General features: G+C 35.9%; 2 protein-coding genes across 2 annotated transcripts; both read left to right on the top strand.

The window, feature by feature from the left end:
- The first annotated feature begins 3,963 nt into the window (after positions 1 to 3,963).
- Positions 3,964 to 4,932, top strand: LOC119806809 (olfactory receptor 10T2-like). Its single transcript, XM_038318844.1, has one exon. It carries the CDS (start codon positions 3,964 to 3,966, stop codon positions 4,930 to 4,932), a length of 969 nt encoding a protein of 322 aa, XP_038174772.1.
- A 9,360-nt stretch (positions 4,933 to 14,292) lies between these two features.
- LOC119823372 (olfactory receptor 10T2-like) lies at positions 14,293 to 15,258 on the top strand. Its single transcript, XM_038343383.1, has one exon. It carries the CDS (start codon positions 14,293 to 14,295, stop codon positions 15,256 to 15,258), a length of 966 nt encoding a protein of 321 aa, XP_038199311.1.
- Positions 15,259 to 22,105: the final 6,847 nt, after the last annotated feature.

Below are 22,105 nucleotides of genomic sequence, written 5' to 3'. Positions count from 1 at the left end.
ACACCTGGATAATATGAGGACATCAGAACCTACCATGGACATATATGGAAACCACTGTAACCAGATCTATCAATTAAAGCTATCAACTAAAGTCTCTGAGAAACTTTGTCAAGCTATATCTCACCTGGTATGGATTAGAAACTTTTCTAAAATGTGTGGTATGGAGAATGTGTGAGAGGGCAGGGTGGGGGAGGGCATAGCATATTGACAATCTCTTCTAACAATTCTAAAATCCCTATAGGAAGATCATTTAGGGCTTGAGTGGGAATTGATACTATGGCAAATATTGATCTCTCCCAAATAAGAAATGATGATAGCGCTTTTCTCTTGGATGCTATATTACACAGTTGGTATTTTAAGAGGGGTCTGCTTGCTTTTATTGTCACACATTCATTAAATTAAGCAAGCATTTATAAAGCACAGGTTCTTAAGACTTCATCTTCAAGACATGATTTTTAAAATCTGTTTAGAGAGCAGGCGACTATTTCAGTGCACATTTTAATACCTGCAAATGGATTAAATAATATAATTGGGAAGGAACTATAAGTAAGGGAACTATTAGTAAGGTAAAAGGTGTATCAGATGTGGAGAACTTTCTTCAGATTATGGGGCTTACATTTTTCTACAGTAATTCAAAAAGCAGTACTCAAAAACCACATTCATTCAACTTACGCTGAAAGTTGGTGCACATGAAAGTTGACACAAGCCTCTGTCTTGTTTAAGAATCAATCTTGGGGAAAAGTTCTCATCACCATAAAAGCTATATTAATCCAGAGGTGGAAAGCAATCAAGATTAAGAACCAGGATGACTTAGTAGGACTTCTAAAAGTAAGTGATATTTAAAATGTCTTTTCATGAAAACTCTTTTTTGTTTATTTTTTGTTTATTTTTGCAAAAAGAGCAAACAGACATTTGTTTTAATTCAGGAAAAAAATGTGTAAAGTAGAAAAGTCAAAAAAGAATGTGCTACATTTTAGAAATAGTACATGTTACTGATGTGGCTGACAAGAAATGAAGATGGATTGGTGAGACCTCAAACTCATGCTAGAGCTTGTGTATTTGGGAGGAGGCTTTGTAGTCAGCGAAGCAAATAAATTGTTTTCTGTCCTCACAACCCCTTTCTATAAAGTACAATCCAGATAGACACACCACCTGTAGCACCTTTGGAAGATCGAACACCTCTCTAAGCTGTAGTTTTTTCATGATAACAGGATCATTCCAGTAGTTGTTCTTCTAGCAGCATTGAGGACACATGAGCTGTTACCCGAAACATTAGGGACTGGAAGTTATTACCACCATCTCCCTTTTAAATAACAAGGATAAAAAGCAACTATAATTAAGACATAGCATGGGTACAGATATGGCATTTAAAAAGCCAGAAGGAAGTATGCCACAGGAGTGGGAAGTGGAGGTCCCTGTATTCATTCAGTGTGATAGACATGGGGGAATAGTAGATAATAGGGTTTCACATAGAGACTAAGATGTCAGTAGAGCTCTATAATTATTAAAGAGACTTACCAGGATGAAAAATGAGAAAGAAAAATCTTTTTTTTCAATATTTCAAAGTATTGTGACACTAAAGATATACCAGAAAAAGCTATAGTGTATTTGTTTCTGAAATAGGGTTCTGTTAGTCCAGCCTGGTCTTGGACTTACTAAGTATCCAAGATTGCCATTGAACTTCTGATCTGTTTGTCTCCTCCCACGTGCTAGGATTACAGACATGTGCCCCTAAGTTAAGAGCATTTTTATAAGAGAGGGAATAGGGCATCATATGGAGTAAACTGTAGTCCTATCAGTAAGAAAGGAAAAAAGATTTTCCTTTAGAGGTAAATTGACTGGAAACTGTCAGAGAAAAAAATCTCTGTGGGTGAACTTGAAGGCAACTCTAAGAGTCCGAGTGAAGCTGCGTGAGTAGTTCTGTTGCTCGGTGCATTGGCTATTCTTATGCCACTGATGTTCTCTTTGCCAGGTCTCACATGTTGTATGCAGTTTGTGATTCTCCTCTGCATCTTAAAATGTCACCTCTTCAGAGATGATATCCCTCATTGACTAAACAGCCATGTACTGCCACATAGTAGAACTCCACACGTGTTTCTCATTTGACTTTAAGTGTCTGGAACATCATGGGCACTTAGTTAATATATATTGAATAAATTAATGATAATTATAGATACCTAAACATTCTGTACCTAAATCTTCTCTTTGTAAATCTAAATGCCAACCTTAATATGTGATTTGACAGAATTCTATTAGATAGCACTATATAGCCCCAATACATTCATGACATATTTTTAGTGTGAAATATGAGCCCACTTTCTGGTTTGGCTGCTATTGTATTCTGTACCTAAATTCAAAATGCAAATAGTAAAATATCAAGTCTTCAAATAAAAACATAAATTTGTCTTTCATCATTTTAATTTAATCTTTGTGAATCTTACTAGATAATATCTAGCTAGCATCTATCTCTATTTCTCTTTCATGCCTTCATTTTCTATCCAACTTTCTTACAGTCTTTCTTCACCTTTAATAGTAGCTGAGATTAAAATGCAAAATTCTGTAGAGAGTCTTCCTGGCAATTTCCTGTCCTGTTTTTGTCAGAGATTGCATGCCAAAGGAACAGACAAGATAGAAATATGACTGTGGAAGATTGGTTTGAGGAACTTCACTTGGTTCTTTCCATGTCTCCACTGCAAAGAGAAATGTTAAACTTCACCATCTAGAAAAGGCACTGGGAGTTCTGCTAAAAATTCAAAAGTTTATCAGACCACCATGACAACAATTTGCTCTTCTGGAAAGAGACTATGTCTTTAAGATCATGTTCACTCCAAGTGAGTTCCCTTACATCATCTATGCATTGAACAAGAACTTTGATATTCCAGGTGAGTTTATTGTATCATCTACGCGTTGCATAAGAGCTTTGATGAGACCTTTACTTCCTTAAGCACTTAAAATTATGCAATTCTTACAGGACTAATAGATTTTTATTTATGTGGCTTCTATTATTTCTCCATCTTCAATTACTATACTAAGATAGGAATCTGGAAATTACACATGCTGAGTTAATTTATTCATCTTACCTGATTATTGCTGCAAAAATCATTCCTAGAATCACTGGGTGGTGGACAATACAAACAGTAGTAGGACCACACTGAAAAAAGTGAAAGTTCCTTCAGAATTCTTTATCGATCTCTGCGGAATTTTTAAAAAATCCTGTCGATTTGAAATGAAGTTATTCAGTTACTGTGTGAATTCCATTAATAGATTAGTAAACAATGCTGAGGATGAGGGCATCATCTGATGAGAAACATCATTAAAAAACTGTAACATATCAAAATCAAGCAATTGAGACATTTATATTCTCTGCTTTCTTCAGTGCACATCCTGAATAGAGAAAAGAGTGTTAAGGAATGCTTTGTGAGTATATTTCAAGACACCTGGGGCCACTCTGTGAGCTTCATACAGAATCTGATACTAAAGCCATTCCCTCAACTATTAGGCTCCTGGCTTGACTTCATGTAGGTACACATTTGTGCCTACACATATACACTCATTTCCTTCTTTCTCTCTCTCTCTCTCTCTCTCTCTCTCTCTCTCTCTCTCTCTCTCTCTCTCTCTCTCTCTCTCTCTCTCTCTCTCTCTCTCTCTTTATGTGTGTGCTTGTGTGTGGGGGTTCACATGCCATGGTACATGTGTGGGGGTCAGTTTTCTCCTTCCAATCTGTAGGTACTTGAGATTGTACTCATGCCAACAGACTTAGCTACAAGCACATTTAGTTGCCAATTTATTTCACTGTCCTTCCTTCCCCTTTTACAGGTTATCCCATGCAATTGTTTTATAGTAACTCTGGTAGTCTTGATTAAATAACAGATGGCATCAGTATAGAAGCACCTCACAATCGTCTCAGAGTCTTGACCTCAAGCACTTAGTCACCTCTTGAGCAAGATCACTGTCACCTGGAGAATGGGCAATCACACCTCAGTGACCATGTTCCTTCTGTGGGGATTTTCCAGTTTCCCAGAGCTGCAGTGTCTACTCTTCACTGTGATTCTCCTCTCCCATGTGACCATTCTCCTAGCAAATGTATCCATCATGGTGGCCATCAAACTCAGTCACAACCTTCACACTCCCATGTACTTTTTCCTCTTTGCTCTGTCCTTTTCAGAAACCTGCACCACTATGGTGATCCTACCCCGAATGTTAGTGGACTTGCTATCAGAGAGTAAGACCATTTCTCTACCTGAGTGTGCTACACAGATGTTTTTCTTCTTTGGACTGGCTGCCAATAACTGCTTCATCATGGCTGCCATGTCCTATGACCGTTACACTGCCATCCACAGCCCACTGCATTATCATATCCTTATGACCCAAAAGGTCTGCGTTCAGCTTGTGATGGCTTCTTATGTGGTCGGGTTCCTCTGTTCTCTTGGTGTCACCTGTACCATATTCAACTTGTCTTTCTGTGACTCCAACAATATCCAGCACTTTTTCTGTGACATTTCACCCTTGGTTCATCTTGCTTGCAATTACACTGTTCATCATTTACTGATTATTTTTATGATCTCTGCATTTGTGCTCATAGGCAGCCTTGTTTTAATCATGACTTCCTATATCTTCATAGTGTCCCTAGTTGTAAAAATGTCTTCTGCACAGGGGAGGTATAAGGCCTTCTCAACGTGCTCCTCTCACCTCACAGTGGTGTCTATGCACTACGGATTTGCTTGTTTTGTCTACTTGATACCCAAGAACAGTGACTCCTTCAGTGAAGACATGCTGATGGCTGTCACATATACAGTACTGACACCTCTGTTCAACCCCATTGTTTATAGCCTAAGAAACAAAGAAATGCAGACAGCCTTGAGGAAGGTATACTACACAGCATTAACAATTATTTTGCCTTGCCTGGCAAGTAAAAAGGCCCTGAACATTTAAGAACAGCTGTTGAGCAATGACAACAAGAGTAGAGAATTAGGTATTTCCATTAAAAAGACATTATGTAATGTACAAAGCAATTAGAATATTATATAACTGCCCAAATGTCCTGGTCTCACTACTACTCTACAGCAATTATATCATGGTTTTCAGGCATTTATGTAAACATGTATACATTCAGTAGACATATCAGAATTCTTTGGAACTCTATTTTTATGATCATGATTGCTTTGGTGGAAAAGAATTGTTATATTAGGGAGAAAAGATAAAAGAAAAGAAATTAGGAAGAAACAAGAAGGCTAGGGATGTAGGTAGAGAAACAGAAGAGGAAGGCTTGGGGAGGGAAGAGGACAGTGAGTAGAAAACAGAAGCGTGATTGACTGACAAGGAGAAAGTACAAACACTTCAAGGCCGATCTGAAAATGAGATATGGTCATAATATTGAAAAATTTAAAGTCAATTTGAGAGGATGATTTGTTTTTATCAAAAAGCAAGAGTTTAGGTACCAAAGACCATTCCAGTACTAGGAACCCAAGGTAAGGTATTACCCACTGCCTGCTAATACTTTTTAGAGCCTGGTAACTTAACCTCAGTAGTATCCTCTTCCCTCTGTCGGGGAAATCTTGTAAGTTTGTCTTTGCCCTTCCTCAGCTCTCTAAGGCAGCTTCTGATTGGTTTAGTAAAGAGCTGAAAGACCAATAGCTATGCAGGAAGAAGATAGGTGGGGCTTATGGGCAGAGATAAGAACTTGGGAAAAGAACTGTAAGCAGGGGGATTCATCAGCCCCATACAGAGGAAGTCAGACATACAGTGCTGAGGAGAGGTAATGAGCCAAACGGCAGAATGTAGATTACTACAGATGGGCTAGTTTAAGTTTGAAGAGCTAGTTGGGAACAAGCCTAAGTGAAACCCTATCTTTCATAATGAATAAAAAGTTGTTCCATGTTATTATTTGGAAGCTGGTTGTCCAAATTGGTGCTCAAAGTACAGAGCGTGAGACAGCTAAGAAAAGTTACGGGTGAGGAACCAGATGTGGCTTCTTAGAAGCACAGTCTTTCTTGCTAGATTATACCTGCAGGTGTGAGGCTAGACCCTCATGGAAAGGCAAGCAGTGGCTATAGCCCAGAACCAGTGGGGCAGCCTGCTGAATGAACCCAAGGGGGAAGAGCCACTTGACAGTTCCATGTGCTAAATAAAGTCACAGTAGATGCCTACACATGCACAGAGGGACAAAAGAAACATTTTTCTGGACCCACAGTGTGCAGATGTTACAGTGTCTCTTGCAGGCTTGTAAGTGCTTACTATGTGGGACGACTCTTTCCTGTTGGGTTGCTTGTGGTAGATGGCATGGCCCTTTAAGGCTTTACATATGGTCAGAGAAATACTGTACATGCACAGAAAGCCAGGTCCATACTGACAAAACTCTGAACAGGTACAATATGCTTGAAAATATGCTTAGATTCTGAAGAAAAGAAAATGGGTAGAGAAAGCCATAGAAAAATAGTTTAAAAATAATAAAGTATTTAAGACAAGAGTAAAGTAATATAAAAAGAACAAACCACATAAGACAAATACCCTAACACAGTGTGCTTGAATTTTATACAGTGCTTTATTAACTTTAAAAATCTAATGTGCAAAAAAATAGCTGCTGAGAGACATTGTATTGTGTAAAAAACTGCTGAATTGAACCAGCCTATATATTTTAAGAATGTCTTAACTTTGGAATGGAAGTCAGGAACTGTGTTTGTTGGGGGAAGAGGTTATGTCTTTGTTTCCACAGGGAAAAAAAAGTTATAGAGTTTTTCAAAATAAATAAAGATCATATTTTCTAGGTGAGATATCCTGAAAATCTTGGATGCAGACATGAAGGAAGAAACCAAGAAAAACTACCAAAACAGGTGATGTATCTGTTGACCCATCTACAAGGGAACAGCTCTGAGACTGAATTAGACTGATACATCTTGTTGGCACAGAGTCCTCATGCCTTATTATTACATGCTATTCTTTCATATGGCACAGTTGATAATTTATTTTGTGGGTTGGTTATATAGTACAAATTTACTTATAAAATTGAAAGATGCCTTTTACCTGCTCAAGCATAGAGCAGAGAATCATCTTTAGCTTATTTGTGCACACAGCACATTCCATACTTGTATTAATGCAAATATGTATGTTACCTTTAAAAATTTGCATGTTTTCAGAACAAAAAAACCCCGACACCAATGACTACAACACAAATAACCCAGATACTCTAGCCTCGCAGAATGCCTCCACTGCTGTTTCCTCAAGATAAATTCTATATTCAAGATAACTTCAAAGTCTTGGCATCCAGTTGTTTCTGTCATTATTATTTTTGGAAGTTGTTTGTTATGAACTTTCTGTTTACTCAAGTAGTGATATATCCTTCTCAGGTGTCCGATGGAGTTGAAAACTAGATAGTTATAGTTTTTTTCCTTGTTACCAAATTTAGAAAAGAAATTCACAAAAGAGGTGCAAATCATATAAAGTTGAAGACATAAAAAGATAGTTTTGGGTTGGTGATACAAATTAAGAAAGAAAGTGAATTTAGGTATAACCCTTTGGACTCACTCACCAAAATAAAATAGATAATGGAGTATTTTCTCTGAATTTGCCAAATGCAAATGGACTGGAAATTGTTAATATAATTCTTACCTGTATATATTTGTATATAGTTATTATACTTATTATATATAGTTTTACTATGTTAGAGTTAAAACCTTTCCTTTTTATTTATACAAAAGGAGGAAATATGTGATATTTTGATTGCATTCTCTAAATAAAGTTTGTTTTGAATCAGTGGGTGGAATTAGCCACTACCTGACTAAAATTAGCAATTGACTGAGGAAGTAGTAAGGTGGAGCATAGAGAGAATCTCCGTTCTTTTGGAGGAAGGAATAGAAAAAATAAGAAGTTACTGGTGGTTGCTCAGTTGCTTCTCTGATCTTTCAGGTTCTTAACTTGATATCTGATTCCCAATATTTTGCTGGTAGCGAATAATTAGTTAAACGGATCACATATCCTATTCAAACCACCACAAGTAGCAATAAACTTGTTTGAGCAAATTTCCTTGTGATAGGATGAAGTGAAGTGTCCTTTGGATATATGCTCGATAGTGGTATCACTGCCTTTTAAGGTATATTGGTTCCCATCATTTTGAGTAATCACTGTATCAATTTCCATAGTGGCTGTACAAGTTTGCATTCCCACCAAAGTGAATGGGGCTCATTTTGACCCAACATCCTTCCCAGTATGAGCTATTACTTATGTTATTGACTTATCTCTCTGACAGGTGTAAAATGGAAACTCAAAGTATTTTTGATTTGCATTCCCCTGATGGCTATGGATGTTGAACATTTTGTTAAGTGTTTAACAGTCATTTGAGTTTCCTTTATTAAGAATCCTCTGTTTAGATCTGTACCCCATTTTAAAACTGGATTATTTGGCTTTGTAGTATCTTAGTTCTTTATATATATATTCTGTATTTTTGTTCTCTATTGGATGTGGAATTGGTAAAAATCTTTTCCTATTCTATAGGCTGCTGATTTGTCCAAATCATTGTGTCCTTTGTGAGGCTTTTCAGTTTCATGAGGTCCCATTCATTTATTGTTGAAAATATGCCTGTGTCTTTGATACTCTGTTCAGAAAGTCGTTTTTTGTGCCAATGAGTTCAAGGGTATCTCCCAATTTCTCTTCTATAAGGTTCAGTGTATCTAGTGTTTTCTACATACAGATATCTGGTAAAGGCAAAAGGAACATAAAAAGACTTTATGGTATTACTAGACTCTCATGGATGTTCACTTGTGGAATCAACACCTCATACCTCTATAGAAAGGCTAAATATTCATTTCAGATTTCAAACACCAACTAGCATCAATAATCATACAAGAGAGTGAACATGTCTCTTATTTGAGTCTTATTATCTATGAATATGGTATAATTGTTTAAATGTAGTCAGAAGTGGAGTAGTATATTATGCACCACCATGCAGTAAAATCTAAGAAATAAATTTACTAACATCCTCAGTGAAATTGCTGCAGTCTGACTTTATTCTTAAAAACTGTCACAATAGTTCATTACAAGACTTATGAATCAATGTGTAGTAGTTGATGACAGTGTGTTTTATGTTTAAAAAGGTCTTTCCTCAAGAGTTGCCTCATGAGAGACCTGTCACGACAGCCATGCTCTCCAAATGTTCTTTTCCTTTTCTAACTTTCTTCTACATGAATTCTCAGGCTATAACTTTACCTGGTGAGAACTTTTCCTAGACATCTACACGGGACCTAAGACTTCCGAGCCTTGGTGAATTTTCAGAAATACATAGACTGGTACTAAATAAGAAGTGAAATGCCTCTGAGAAACTAACTTATTTTCAAACATGTTTCAACAAGTTGAATTTCAATTATTTTTCTATTTTTTTTTTTTTGATTGGCAGGACAAAGCAAAAAAAAAGAATTAAAACAATATCTTCTGGACATGATAAAGAATTATAGGTCCACAGGGTACAGTTCTCTTGCTGGGGACAGAAAGCTCTAAGTGATGCAAGGGGTAATGGTCTCAGGTGGCCTGTGGATCTCATTATGGGTGCACCAAACCTAGCTTCAGCCACAGGAGCTGAAAAGACATTGCCCTGTTGTCAAAAGAGAATTCAGTTTCAGGTAGAAGGGAACTCACCACAGACATGCACAGGGGAAAATGACTTAAAAACTTTCTCTGAATGACATTACAGAAAGAACTGCAGAAAACTGCATTACTTGTAAGGTCTACATATAGCTACCCTCCTATTTTAAAAAGATTGGGTGTTATCCTTCTTTGGTATGAGGTGGGAATTTAATTTGCTTATCTATTTGCTATGAACATTTATTTTCAACATCCACTAGTAACCAGGTCATTGTGAGTGTTAAGAGGGAGAATATACTAAGGGTAATAAGGGTACAACTGGACTGGAAGGGAGAATGTTGTGGTTCTTCTACTTATAGTATATCTAGCTGACAGGTAGACAATGAGAGGATCCTGGAAAACTATAAACTGAGAAGGAAAAATGATATTTAAAACTCCAGACTATATGGGAGTAAGCTGTGACTATCTACTTGAGCAGATCAGCAGCATCTAGCACCATGAAACAAATATTTTGTGGGCATGAAAGTATATATAAGCACTGGCAAGGAAAAGTTGTCTGTAGGTCATGTGATATCTTAGTCAATGCAATTAGCAAGCATTTAATATTTATTGTCTCAGAGTCCTCTTTGGGCCAAAAGGATAAGTAGTTTCAAGGAGTAAAATAGTTTAAGGGATATAAATTACTTGCTTGTTTAAAATGGAAGAAATTGCATTTGAATATGTCTTTTATTGTATTTGCTAAATTCATTATTCCATAAAAATAGTCTAGTGAAACTGCATGTTTAATGTCAAATCTCATGGTATCAAAAGAATTAGCAGAAATAATTAAATATAAATATGAAAATACAGTTTTGAATACACCTAAATATATAATGATCAAGTTAATATGGATATATGTGTATTTGAAAATGTGTTTGTGTATATTTATGATTGAAATGGTTCTATTTTCATTGTTCCACCCATGGTTTAGCTGCACTATAAATCATGGGCAGCTGACTTCTCCCTGTGTTTTTCTTGTTTGTCATTTTGCTACTCATTCATTGTGATCATTTTTATCTCATCACTATGGGATTTTAATTAATAAGCTCAACAAGCATTTTTATGGTTCAATTAAAGGATATATATATATATATATATATATATATATATATATATATATATATATATGAGAAACCTGGAAATTCAACTCCAGATAGAAAAATATAAAACAAAATCCATGTATCTCTATATTTTGTTATATTTTCTACCACCTTTAACTCAATAAAAATATAGCCTCAATTTTCCAGACTATTAAAATATCAGTAACTGTTATGCATCATTTGAAGTCAAATTAGGTTTGAAGAAAGCTAAGTGTACTTTCCCAAAAATTGGTAACAAATAGTCACTATATTTTAGCACAGAAATTCACTCAATGAGGAATTAGTTGTACCTGCTGGGAAAGTTTAGCAGTACATTCTGGTGGGGAATAGTCCTAACCTGACCAAGCATTCAAACACCGCTTGTCAGTCCACTAGGTAACAGCACCCTTGAGTTTTCAAATGCTGAAGGCCAAACTAACTTAAAGTGAAGAATAAGGGTAAAATCCCTGTAGATGTCCCTGCTGTTTCAAAGAAATATGTTAGATCAACTCTTCTAGATCTCACTGCAAGAGTGGGGTCTGAAGAACGTGGGGCTAGGGTTTTGGAGAACGAAAATTGTTTCCCTTTCCAACTCCAGAATTGGCCTAGCACAAACTGTGTCAAAATAATATTTCTCAGATTTAAAGAATTATTTTCAGATTTAATTTTTTGTGTGTATTTGTGCGCATGAGTGGAGGTGCTGGTGGGGTCAGATGAAGGAGTCAGCTTTCCTGGAGCGGGAGCTGCAGGTGGTTGTGAGCCACTTCACATGGGTGCTGTGAAGTAATTCTGGTACTTTCCAAAGCATTAACTGCTCTTATCCTCTGAATCACCTCTCCAGCACCAATCCTCTGTATACTTTCTTCAGATCACTAGCCCACTCCCATTCTTGGCTGTTCCTTTTGTTTTTTTTCTCATAATATTTATTAATTTACTTGCATTAAGGTAACTGAAAAGGAGACTGCTGTGTAAGAGAATAAGTACTTCTTTAGACACATTTTAAAAAGTCATATGTTCAGTGTTAGAAAAAATTAAACTTGGAGTTGAATGACTATAATGTCTTTATACTTAGACAAATTATCTTTTTTTTTTTATCTTGGCCATGTGTTGCTGGTGTCACCTGTCATCTGAGCACAGAAGCCTGTGCTGAATGAATCAGTATCTGTAGCTCAGCCACCTAGAAACTTTTTCCCAGACACTCTGCTTTCTCACTGATTCTCTGACCTCCACGCTAACTTATAAAATGTGACTTTTTCTGTATCCCTCCTTCTTCTGTCAATTTCAGGGTATTTTAGCTTGTTGGTCCTGTTGACATCAGGGAGGAGATACAAAATGATAAACTCTTCCTCTGCCATAATTCTTATAGAAACTGATCATGTACAATGTCATCATAATAAAATCAGATGTCAATGTAGAAAAATTCATTAACTCGGTTACAGTGATTAGTATGCTTTCTAAATAGACAATGTTTGAATTGGACTGGAAGAAAAGACTATGGTTTAAGAGCCAAAGAAGAATGAGGAGAGCGAAGAGTAGGGCAAGTAAGAGGAACAAGGACAGAAAAAGACAGGTTTGGTGGACATCAGGATATTTCCCCAAAGGAAGAAGGTTGTTGTGAGAAAATTATAGGGCACTCTCTTGAATGTCACTCTATGACATTAGTATTTACAGGGACATCTTCTCTGTCTAGAGGAACATCACCTGTGTGTGAACACCATATCCATCCTTTACAAATTATACTGGCTTCCCAAATTAAGCTACTGCACTCTAACCTCAAGCATGAGCACAATACTATTACTCTAAGATGCTGTTCAAGAGGGCACAACCCAATTACATTGAGTTCATGGTATTCTTTGAATATGAGTGGCTCTTTTCAATGACAAGGATTTTTACTGTTTTTTTTCAAATGTCTGACATACTTTCTTCCAGGCTTTTAAATGGTGAGCAGCTAACCATATTCTATAACAATGTGAGTGTGAACCCCATCAGAAGGGAATTCTTGACTCCACAGTAAATGGTAGTATATTCTTCCATCACTTTGTGTTATTTATCTCTGTCATAGGCAGGGTAACTGATTGAAATGGCATTCCATAGTATTTTTTCTCACCAAACAAAGGACTGACAACTCATAGATATTAAACTATTATTGGAATCAGTGCACCCAGTTTTGATAGTTTCGTATGCAACCTATGCCTTGGTTTCAATTTCTGTGTTATAAGGGTTGAAATACCACACATAATGGTTGGGGAAGCTGAATGAGGAAAATGTATCTAATATATAGTCTGAATAATTCACTAATTCTAGAGATAAGAAAATGCTGGTTATTGGAGTGCCTCATTTAAATTTTATTTTTAAAAATTCAGGATAAAATAGATATTTAAAAATAATTTCCTTTTTGTTTTCTTTCTTTTCTGTCTTCCTTTTCATAAATTTGCTCAAGCTGACCATGAATTCTCAGACTGAAGAACTCCCCCATCTCAGATTTTGGAGTAACTGGGATTACAGTTTCATGTTAACATGTTCCACTTAAAAATATATTGTCACTTGTGATCTCTCAGCTTTGTGGGTTCTTTCAAAAGACCACCCAGTGAACCCCTTTTATCCTAACCCCATGCCCCATACATGTTTTCCCATTGCCTTTCTTTTCTTCCCTAACACTTTCCTGTAATTAAACCCTATGTTGTATAAAAATATTTTTTTTGTTACTTTTGCTCAGTCATTTCATGTAGTGTGGCTATTTCAAAAACTAATAGAAACAGGGGAAATAGTCTGAAGAACATGAGCTAATTTCTATCATACTTGCATTTAAAGCAATCTTTGTCACAAAAAAGTCATAAAATATCTTGCAAATTTTCTTAAAAACTCAAAAATGGACCAGGACATCATAATCGTATTACAAATAAACCACTAGAAAGAAACAAATGCTTTATAACCCAATGATACACCTATTTCAGAGACAGTTATTCTAAGCCCTCAGCCTTATTATACTGATATAGAGAAGAATCTTGTATATATTTCAATATGGTAAATTTATTTATCAGATTTTCTCATTGATACAACTTCACACACACAGTCACTGTATTCTGGCAGTATAGGGAACATAGGATGGTTTTAAAAGAATGTTTATAAATCTGAAGGTAATTTTTTTAAACCTCATTTGATTGTACAGTCAATACTGGAAAGTCTCATGTTACCAGGTTTAGACAAATCATACAAGCACACTTCACAGATGTTATTCTTGTATTCAGTGGATAAGAACATGAGCACTCTCTAAGTACTGTCTTCTCTTGTGAAGTTTTGACTGACAAGGAGAAAGAGGTAAGGTAAGGAAAAGCAGAGGGGACTGTCTTACAATGTTTAAAACTACACATAATTTACAAATTCATAACTTAGACTCACTCTCCTTGTGATGTTAGCTTCTGACACTGAATGCAGTCACGGGTATTTAATTCACCCTCTACAGGCTCTCGCTTTAGAACCTTCCTTGACCACTGAACTGGAGCCCTTGATTGAAGATCAGCTGATATCAGCACTTAGGCATTTATCTCAACCTTGACAACAAGTACTTATTAACCTCTAGGGCAAAATAGCTACCACCATGAGAATGGACAATCACACCACAGTGACCATGTTCCTTCTGTGGGGATTTTCCAGTTTCCCAGAACTGCAGCATCTACTCTTTGTTGTGATTCTCCTCTCCCATGTGACCATCCTCCTAGCAAATGCATCTATCATGGTAGCCATCAAGCTCAATCACAACCTTCATACCCCTATGTACTTTTTCCTCTTTGCTCTGTCCTTTTCAGAAACCTGCACCACTATGGTGATCTTACCCCGACTGTTAGTTGACTTGCTATCAGAGAACAAGGCCATTTTTCTCCATGAGTGTGCCACACAGATGTTTTTCTTCTTTGGATTGGCAGCCAATAACTGTTTCATCTTGTCTGCTATGTCCTATGACCGTTATACTGCTATCTATAACCCCCTGCATTATCCCATCTTTATGACTAGAAAGATCTGCTTCCAGCTCATCATGGTCTCTGGGGTGGTTGGTTTCTCAGTTTCTCTGTGCATTGTCATCATAATATTCAACTTGTCTTTTTGTAACTCCAACATCATTCAGCACTTTTTTTGTGACATTGCACCTGTGGTTGCCCTTGCCTGTAACTGCACTTTTCTTCAGAAAATGATTCTCTTTGCATTAACTGTGTTTGTGTTGGTGGGCAGCTTTATTTTGATCATGGTTTCTTATGTCTTCATTGTGTCCATAGTTGTGAAGATGCCCTCTGCAAAGGGAAGGTATAAGACCTTTTCAACTTGCTCCTCCCACTTCACCGTGGTGTTCATACATTATGGATTTGCTTGCTTTGTCTATCTGAGGCCCAAGAATGGGGACACCTTCAGAAATGACACACTGATGGCAGTGACATACACTGTTCTGACACCTCTGCTCAACCCCATCATTTACAGTTTAAGGAACAAAGACATGCAGACAGCCCTGAGAAAAATACTGGGTCATGTAATTAAGGGCTTCCCTCAAATGTTAAATAAAAGAGCTCGGAACACTTGAAAAGATGAAAAGAGTTTGTTAAATAAATGTGAAAAAGTGGAGTACTTCCAATAAAATAATAACAGTGCCCAACTGCCTGATAAATTTTAGTCTCATATTTATCTTACTACAAAGCCAGTAGGCAACCATGAATATATGCATACAAATACAAATCCAAATGAGCAAATTGGATTTATGTATTTAGAAATATTCATGTATATAACAATAATTAATGTAAAAAGAGGCTATGAACTTGAAAGAGAGCAATGAAGGATACATGGAAGAGTTCAGAGGAAGGGTAGGGTAGCAGGAAATGATGTAATTATAATCTCAAAAAATAAAAGGAGCAATTAAGAAACAAGATTAGAATTTCAAATATTAGAATATTATTACATATTTAAATTCATAAATATAGAGAGAGCATATAACAGAATTTTTTAAAAGCTTGTTTAAAAAGTCCATGTTTTCATAACATTTGCCTTTTAACAAGAAAAAATATTAAAACAAAGAGTAAGAGAGAGAAAGAAAAAGATAAAGAGAAGGAAAGTAAGAATAAAATTACATTCAAAAGAAGCATGCCGAGCCCACATGTTTAGAATTGACTTGAAGAAATAACCACAAGGCAGAGAAAAAGCAAAGCATTTTAAGAAAATATTCTGCTAAACTTTATTCAAACATAGTGAAGAGGGTTAAATTTTTTTAAAAAAAAAAGTATAAGGAAGCTGATGAAAGTGATGCCAAAATAAATATGCATTTTACCATACCATTATTCCAAACAACTAGATCATGACAATTTTTATGTCATTGAAATTAAGTCATTACACACATAACTGTAAGCAACACTTAATTCGTGAAGCCTACAGAGCTGAAAGGTACTGTTTGAAGCTGCGATCTGAGTGGAACCTTGGTGATCTGGAACATAGAATCCTGTGAGAAGGCTTAAGCCTTTCCAAGTCATATTGCGTAAAGGCTCTCCAGATGGCGATTAGCATTGCCCGTTTTGCAATAGGAATGAACAAGGAAAAATAACAAGGTGTTTCTGTCAGAGTTTTTCACAAACGAAGAAAATCATTACTTATTATTATGAAGAGGAAAATAATTACTTAGTAAGACTCTAAGAACAAAGATATATTGGCATACACCTGTACAACACAGGTAACAATGAATGAAACATTTTGGCATAAAGATTGCCAAGAAATCATATTGTTCGGATTTTCTAGGTACAGCTTAGACAAGACCTAAATAATGACAAAACCAATGGCAGAAAATTCACAGGGCTTCACACTTAAATAATAAACTATTGACCATTGATGGCAGCTGGATGGGGGAGAAACAATCAGTTTCAGGGATGAGCTTCCTGATAGGTTATCCATCAAAGGTAGTCTATTTAAACATATATACATATAAGCCACAATAACTGGACTAAGAAATATATATGTATTTAAATATATCTATTTATAAATATATATTTACATATATAGGCAAAATATATTGCTGAGTTAAAGGGGAAGAGGGGTGGAAATGATATAAATACTACATGCATGTAGGAACTTTTCAAAAATATATTTCCACTCCACATAGGATGAAGGGATGATCTCCAAAATATACAAATAACTCAATAAATTTGTCATCAAAAAACACATAAGCCAAGGAAAAATGGGGTACAGACCTAAACAGAGAACTCTCAACAGAGGAATCTAAAATGGCTGAAAGACACTTAAGGAAATGATCAACATCCTTAGTCATCAGGGAAATGCAAATCAAAACAACTCTGAGATTCCATCTTATACCTGTCAGATTGGCCAAGATTAAAAACACTGATGACAGCTTATGCCGGAGAGGATGTGTGTGGTAGGGGGCACACTCCCCTATTGCTGGTGAAAGTACAGCCTGGTATAGCCATTTTGGAAATCAGTATGGTGATTTCTTAGAAAATTAGGAAATAATACTGCTGTTGGGTATATACCCAAAGGACGCTCAATCATACAAGGACATGTGCTCAACTATGTTCATAGCAACATTATTTATTTTTTGAGAACTTACACATTGGTCAAATTTTAATGAAAGAATAACTTTCTTCAGAGTCCATATAAAATTTTATATAATGATGGTCCTCACATTTAATTTAAATGTCATAAACAGGGACCTAAAACTGTAAAATAATGCAGCTTCTTGCACAAATCTCCACACTTGAGTAAAAGACGATTTTAATGCATTGTTTATGTAAATACAAACATACATTCCTGTAGTATAACTTCTGAAAAATCCATTAGGTCCCTGATGAACTATTCTTCGCATTACCTTCACAATTTAGTTCTTAAAATGAATCGGCAGTTTCACCATAGTTCATTCTGAGATACTAAAGTTTTGTACACACAGCCAAAGACGTCACACAAATACATTTTCACACTGAAGCTTCATCTACCTCCAAGCAGAACTTAGAAAAGGAAAAAAAATGACAAAAGGATTTTACATTTTAAACTCTAGTCAGATATTACAATAACAAATTAATTTCCTTGGGTAGTTTAAATTAGCTGATTCTGTGTTCACATTCCTATAATCTATGTTACTTGAGTTGAATGTTGGCAGAAAAATAAGACTTTTAGGGGCTGGGGAAATGGCTCAGCAGTTAAGAGCATTGCCTGCTCTTCCAAAGGTCCTGAGTTCAATTCCTAGCAACCACATGGTGGCTCACAACCATCTGTAATGAGGTCTGGTGCCCTCTTCTGGCCTGCAGGCATACATGTAGGCAGAATATTGTATACATAATAAATAAATAAATATTAAAAAAGAGAATGCTGACCATTTAAAAAAAAGAATCAGACTTTTAGAAGATAAGCATTATATAATAGTTTATAATTGCAGGAGAAAAATAAAAAAAATACTAATAGCTGTATCCATAGGAAACAGTGCCCTTTGGACATTGCACTTAGTTTCCTCTTATGTTTTGTGAAAGGATTACTAGGAGTACTTTCTTTGAAGAATAATTTATCCAGAGAAATTCATGTATACCTAATTACTATGGTTTAAAAATCTGAGTGTTATATAATAAATAGCTTTATAAAATCAGTAGACCTATAAGAATGTACATTGTCTTAATGTAACTAACACTTAGAGAACAATGGACATACACTTGATTATGAAACAGGTTAGCAGTGTTCCGAACTGAAAAGCAAACACCTTTAGTTATTACCTTCCTGTAACACTCATCAAATATTCCTAGAGCCCTTTTCATCTTTTTCAGCCAAGTATGAGACTTCAACACAGGAATTTCAAGTTTGTCCCTATGTTGCTTTCAGAAACATAGAAAGGTTTCAGGTTTCAGGTTAACCTCAGAACAGTGGTTTATTAACCTGTATGTCATGACCTTTTTTTGGAAATCAAACTCTTTCACCAGGCTTACACATTAAAAATCTGACATATCAAATATTTACATTATGATTAATAACACTATCACAATTACAGTTACGAAGTAGCAAGAAAAATAATTTTATAGTTGGGGTCACCACAACATGAGAAATTGTATATAAGTTTTGTAGAATTAGGGTAGTTGAGAAATACTGCTTTAGATGATTCAGCGATTATATTTTATGGCTAGAATATGCTTAACGATATAAAAACTTTGTAAACCATTCATGTAATTATTATCTTAGCTTAGGTTACTATTGCTATGATAAAAATAATTTCCAAACTCAAGCTGGGGCCAGGCACTTCTGCCCAGACACTTCTGTCAGAGCAGGCCTGAGGCAGCAACCTCCACAGAAGCAGGTACAAGGGAGTGACCACAGAGGGAGCAGGCCTGAGCCAGAGGCCTCTACTGGACCCGGCCCAAGTCAGGGATCTCTGTGGAAGCAGGCCCAATCCAGGGACACCTGTGGCAACAAGCATGAGCAAGTGACCTCCCCTGGAGCAGGCCAGGGCCAGTGACCAAAGCCAGAGCAGGCCCAAGGCAGTGACCTCCACAGGAGAAGGATTGAGCCAGTAGCCTCCACAGGAACATGCCTGAGGCAACAACCTTCACAAGAGCACATGCAAGGGAGCCATTTCTGAGGGAGCAGGCATGGTTCAGAAAACTCTGTAGGCCTCAGCTTGAATCAGCAAGCTCTGCCAGAGCTGGTCTGAGCCAGTGACCTCTTTCAGGATAGGCCCAAGACAGTGACCTCAGTGGGTGCTGAACCAAGCAAGCAACCTCTGTGGGAGCAGGCCCGAATAACATGCAGGATTGCAGAGCAACCCCTGGGAGTGCTGAGTGACTTCCAGGAATACTGAGTGACCTTTGGCATGACTGCACCATGAGAAGAAACCATCTGAGCATTGGATTCACTGGCACCTGGAAGATTTATCATCAGAGACTCAGTTCTAACTAAAACAATCAGTAGAAAAGATGGGTAGACAAAGTAAGAACACACTCAACACCCCAAAGAGTAACACAACACTAATAAAAACTAGTGGCCCTACAAGAACAAAACTTGAACACCCAAATATAGATAAAGAAGAAAATGACCACAAAAATAACTTTAGGAGAATACTTGAGGCCCTTAAAGAGGAAATAAAAAATTACCTCAAAGAAATGGAGGAAAAAACAAGCAAAAATTGGAATAAATCAACAATTCCTTTAAAAAATCAAGAAAAAGCAATCAAACAGATGAAAGAAATGATTCAAGACTTGAAAATCAAAATAGAGAAAATAAAGAAAACAGAAACCAATAGAATTATAGCAATGGAAATGATGAGAAAACAATCAGGAACCAAAAATGCAACCATAAACAGCAGAAAACAAGAGTAAGACAATATAGTAGAGGAAATACTATATTTCTTTAACTTTCAGCTAAAGAAAATATTAAATCTAACAAAAGCTTAACATAAAATATACAGGAAATATATATCATAAAAAGACCAAATCTAAGAAAAATAAGGATAGATAAATGAGAAGAAGTTCAATTCAAAAGCACAGAAAGTATATTTAACAGATCATAGAAGAAAACTAAAACTTTTGCAACCTAAAGAAAGCTATATGAAGATACAAGAAGAACGGAACACCAAATAGACTGGATTAAAAAAAATAAAGTTCCCTTGCCACACAATAATCAAAACACCAAACATACAGAAAAAAGAAAGAATATTAAGAGCTGCAAAAATAAAGGCCAGGTAACATATAAAGACAGACTTATCAGAATTAAACCTGACTTCACAATGGAGACAATGAAAGCCAGAAGGTCCTGGTCAAGTGTTATATAAACATTAAGAGATCCATGATGTTATTTCAGACTACTATACCCAGCAAAACATTCAATCACCATAGAAGGACAAAAGAAAATATTCCATGACAAAACCAGATTTAACCAATACCTAGCCACAAACCCAGACATACACAAAATATTAGAAGGAAAAGTCTAAGCAGAATAAGTTGTCTATATCAACAAAAACACAATCGATGATCTCATAGCAGCAAATCCCAAAGAAGGAAAAACACACAAAATAACATCACCAACAATGAAAACTAAAAGGAGATAGCAATTATTGGTCACTAATATTTCTTAATATAAATGGACTCAACTCATCTATAAAAAGTCACAAGCTAACAGATTGGATATGAAAACAGAATCCATCTTTCTGATGCATACAAAAAATGCCCCTAAACCTCAAACAAACATAGCCTCAGAGTAAAGGGTTGGGAATAATTTTTCCAATCAAATGGACCTAAGAAACAAGTGGGTGTAGCTCTCCTAATACCTAGCAAAATAGACTTTAAATTAAAATCAATCAAAAGAGACAAAGAAGGGCATCATATTAGTCATGGAAAAATCTAACAAGAGGAAATCTCAATAGTAAACATCTATGCCACCAACAAAATGGCACCTTCATATGTAAAAGAAACACTTCTGAAGATTAAATCATACATTAAACCCCACACATTAATAGTGGGAGACTTTAACACTCCAGTCTCATGACTGAACATGTTAGTCAGACAAAAAATGAACAGAGAAATAAGGGAATTAACAGCTGTTATGATTCAAATGGAATTAACAGATATCTATAGAACACTCCATCCAAACATAAAAGAATATACCTTCTTCCGAGCACCTCATCAAACCTTCTCAAAAATTGACTCACATATGCGGTAACAAAGCAAACCTCAACATATACAAAAAATTGGAATAATCCATGTATCTTGTTGGATCACCATGGCTTAAAACTAGCATTCAACAGCAACACTAATTTTAAAAAGCCCACAAACACATGGAAATTAAACAATGCTCACCCTAATCATCAATAGGTCAAGAACAAATAAAGGAAAAAATTAAAGATATCCTAAAATTCAATGAAAATTACCACAAAACATACCCAAATTAATGGGACACAAAAAAGTGGTGTTAAGAAGAAAGATCACAGCACTAAATGCTTACATAAAGAAGCTGGAAAAATCCCACACTAGTGAATTTACAGAACATTTGAAAACTTTAGAACGAAAAGAAGCAAACTCTCTTAAGAGAACTAGATGGCAAGAAATAATCAAATTGAGAGCTGAAATTAACAGAATAGAAACAAAGAAAATAATACAAAGAATCAATGAGACAAAGAGTTGGTTCTTAGAGAAAATTAACAAAATAGACAAACCTTTATCCAAACTAACCAAAAGGCAGAGAGAATATCCAAATTAACAAAATCATAAATAAAAAGGGTGACATAAGAATAGACATGGAGGAAATACATAAGGTCATATTTCAAAAACCTGTGCTTCACAAAATTGGAAAACTTAAAGGAAATGGAGAACTTTCTGAATAAATATCACTTACCAAAATTAAATCAAGACCAGATAAACAAATTAAATAGACCTTTTACTGCTAAAGAAATAGAAATAGTCATC

This window comes from Arvicola amphibius, chromosome 1 (genome assembly GCF_903992535.2).
Source record: "Arvicola amphibius chromosome 1, mArvAmp1.2, whole genome shotgun sequence".
Classification (NCBI taxonomy): Eukaryota; Metazoa; Chordata; class Mammalia; order Rodentia; family Cricetidae; genus Arvicola; species Arvicola amphibius.
This window is presented reverse-complemented; position numbering and strand designations above follow the sequence as displayed.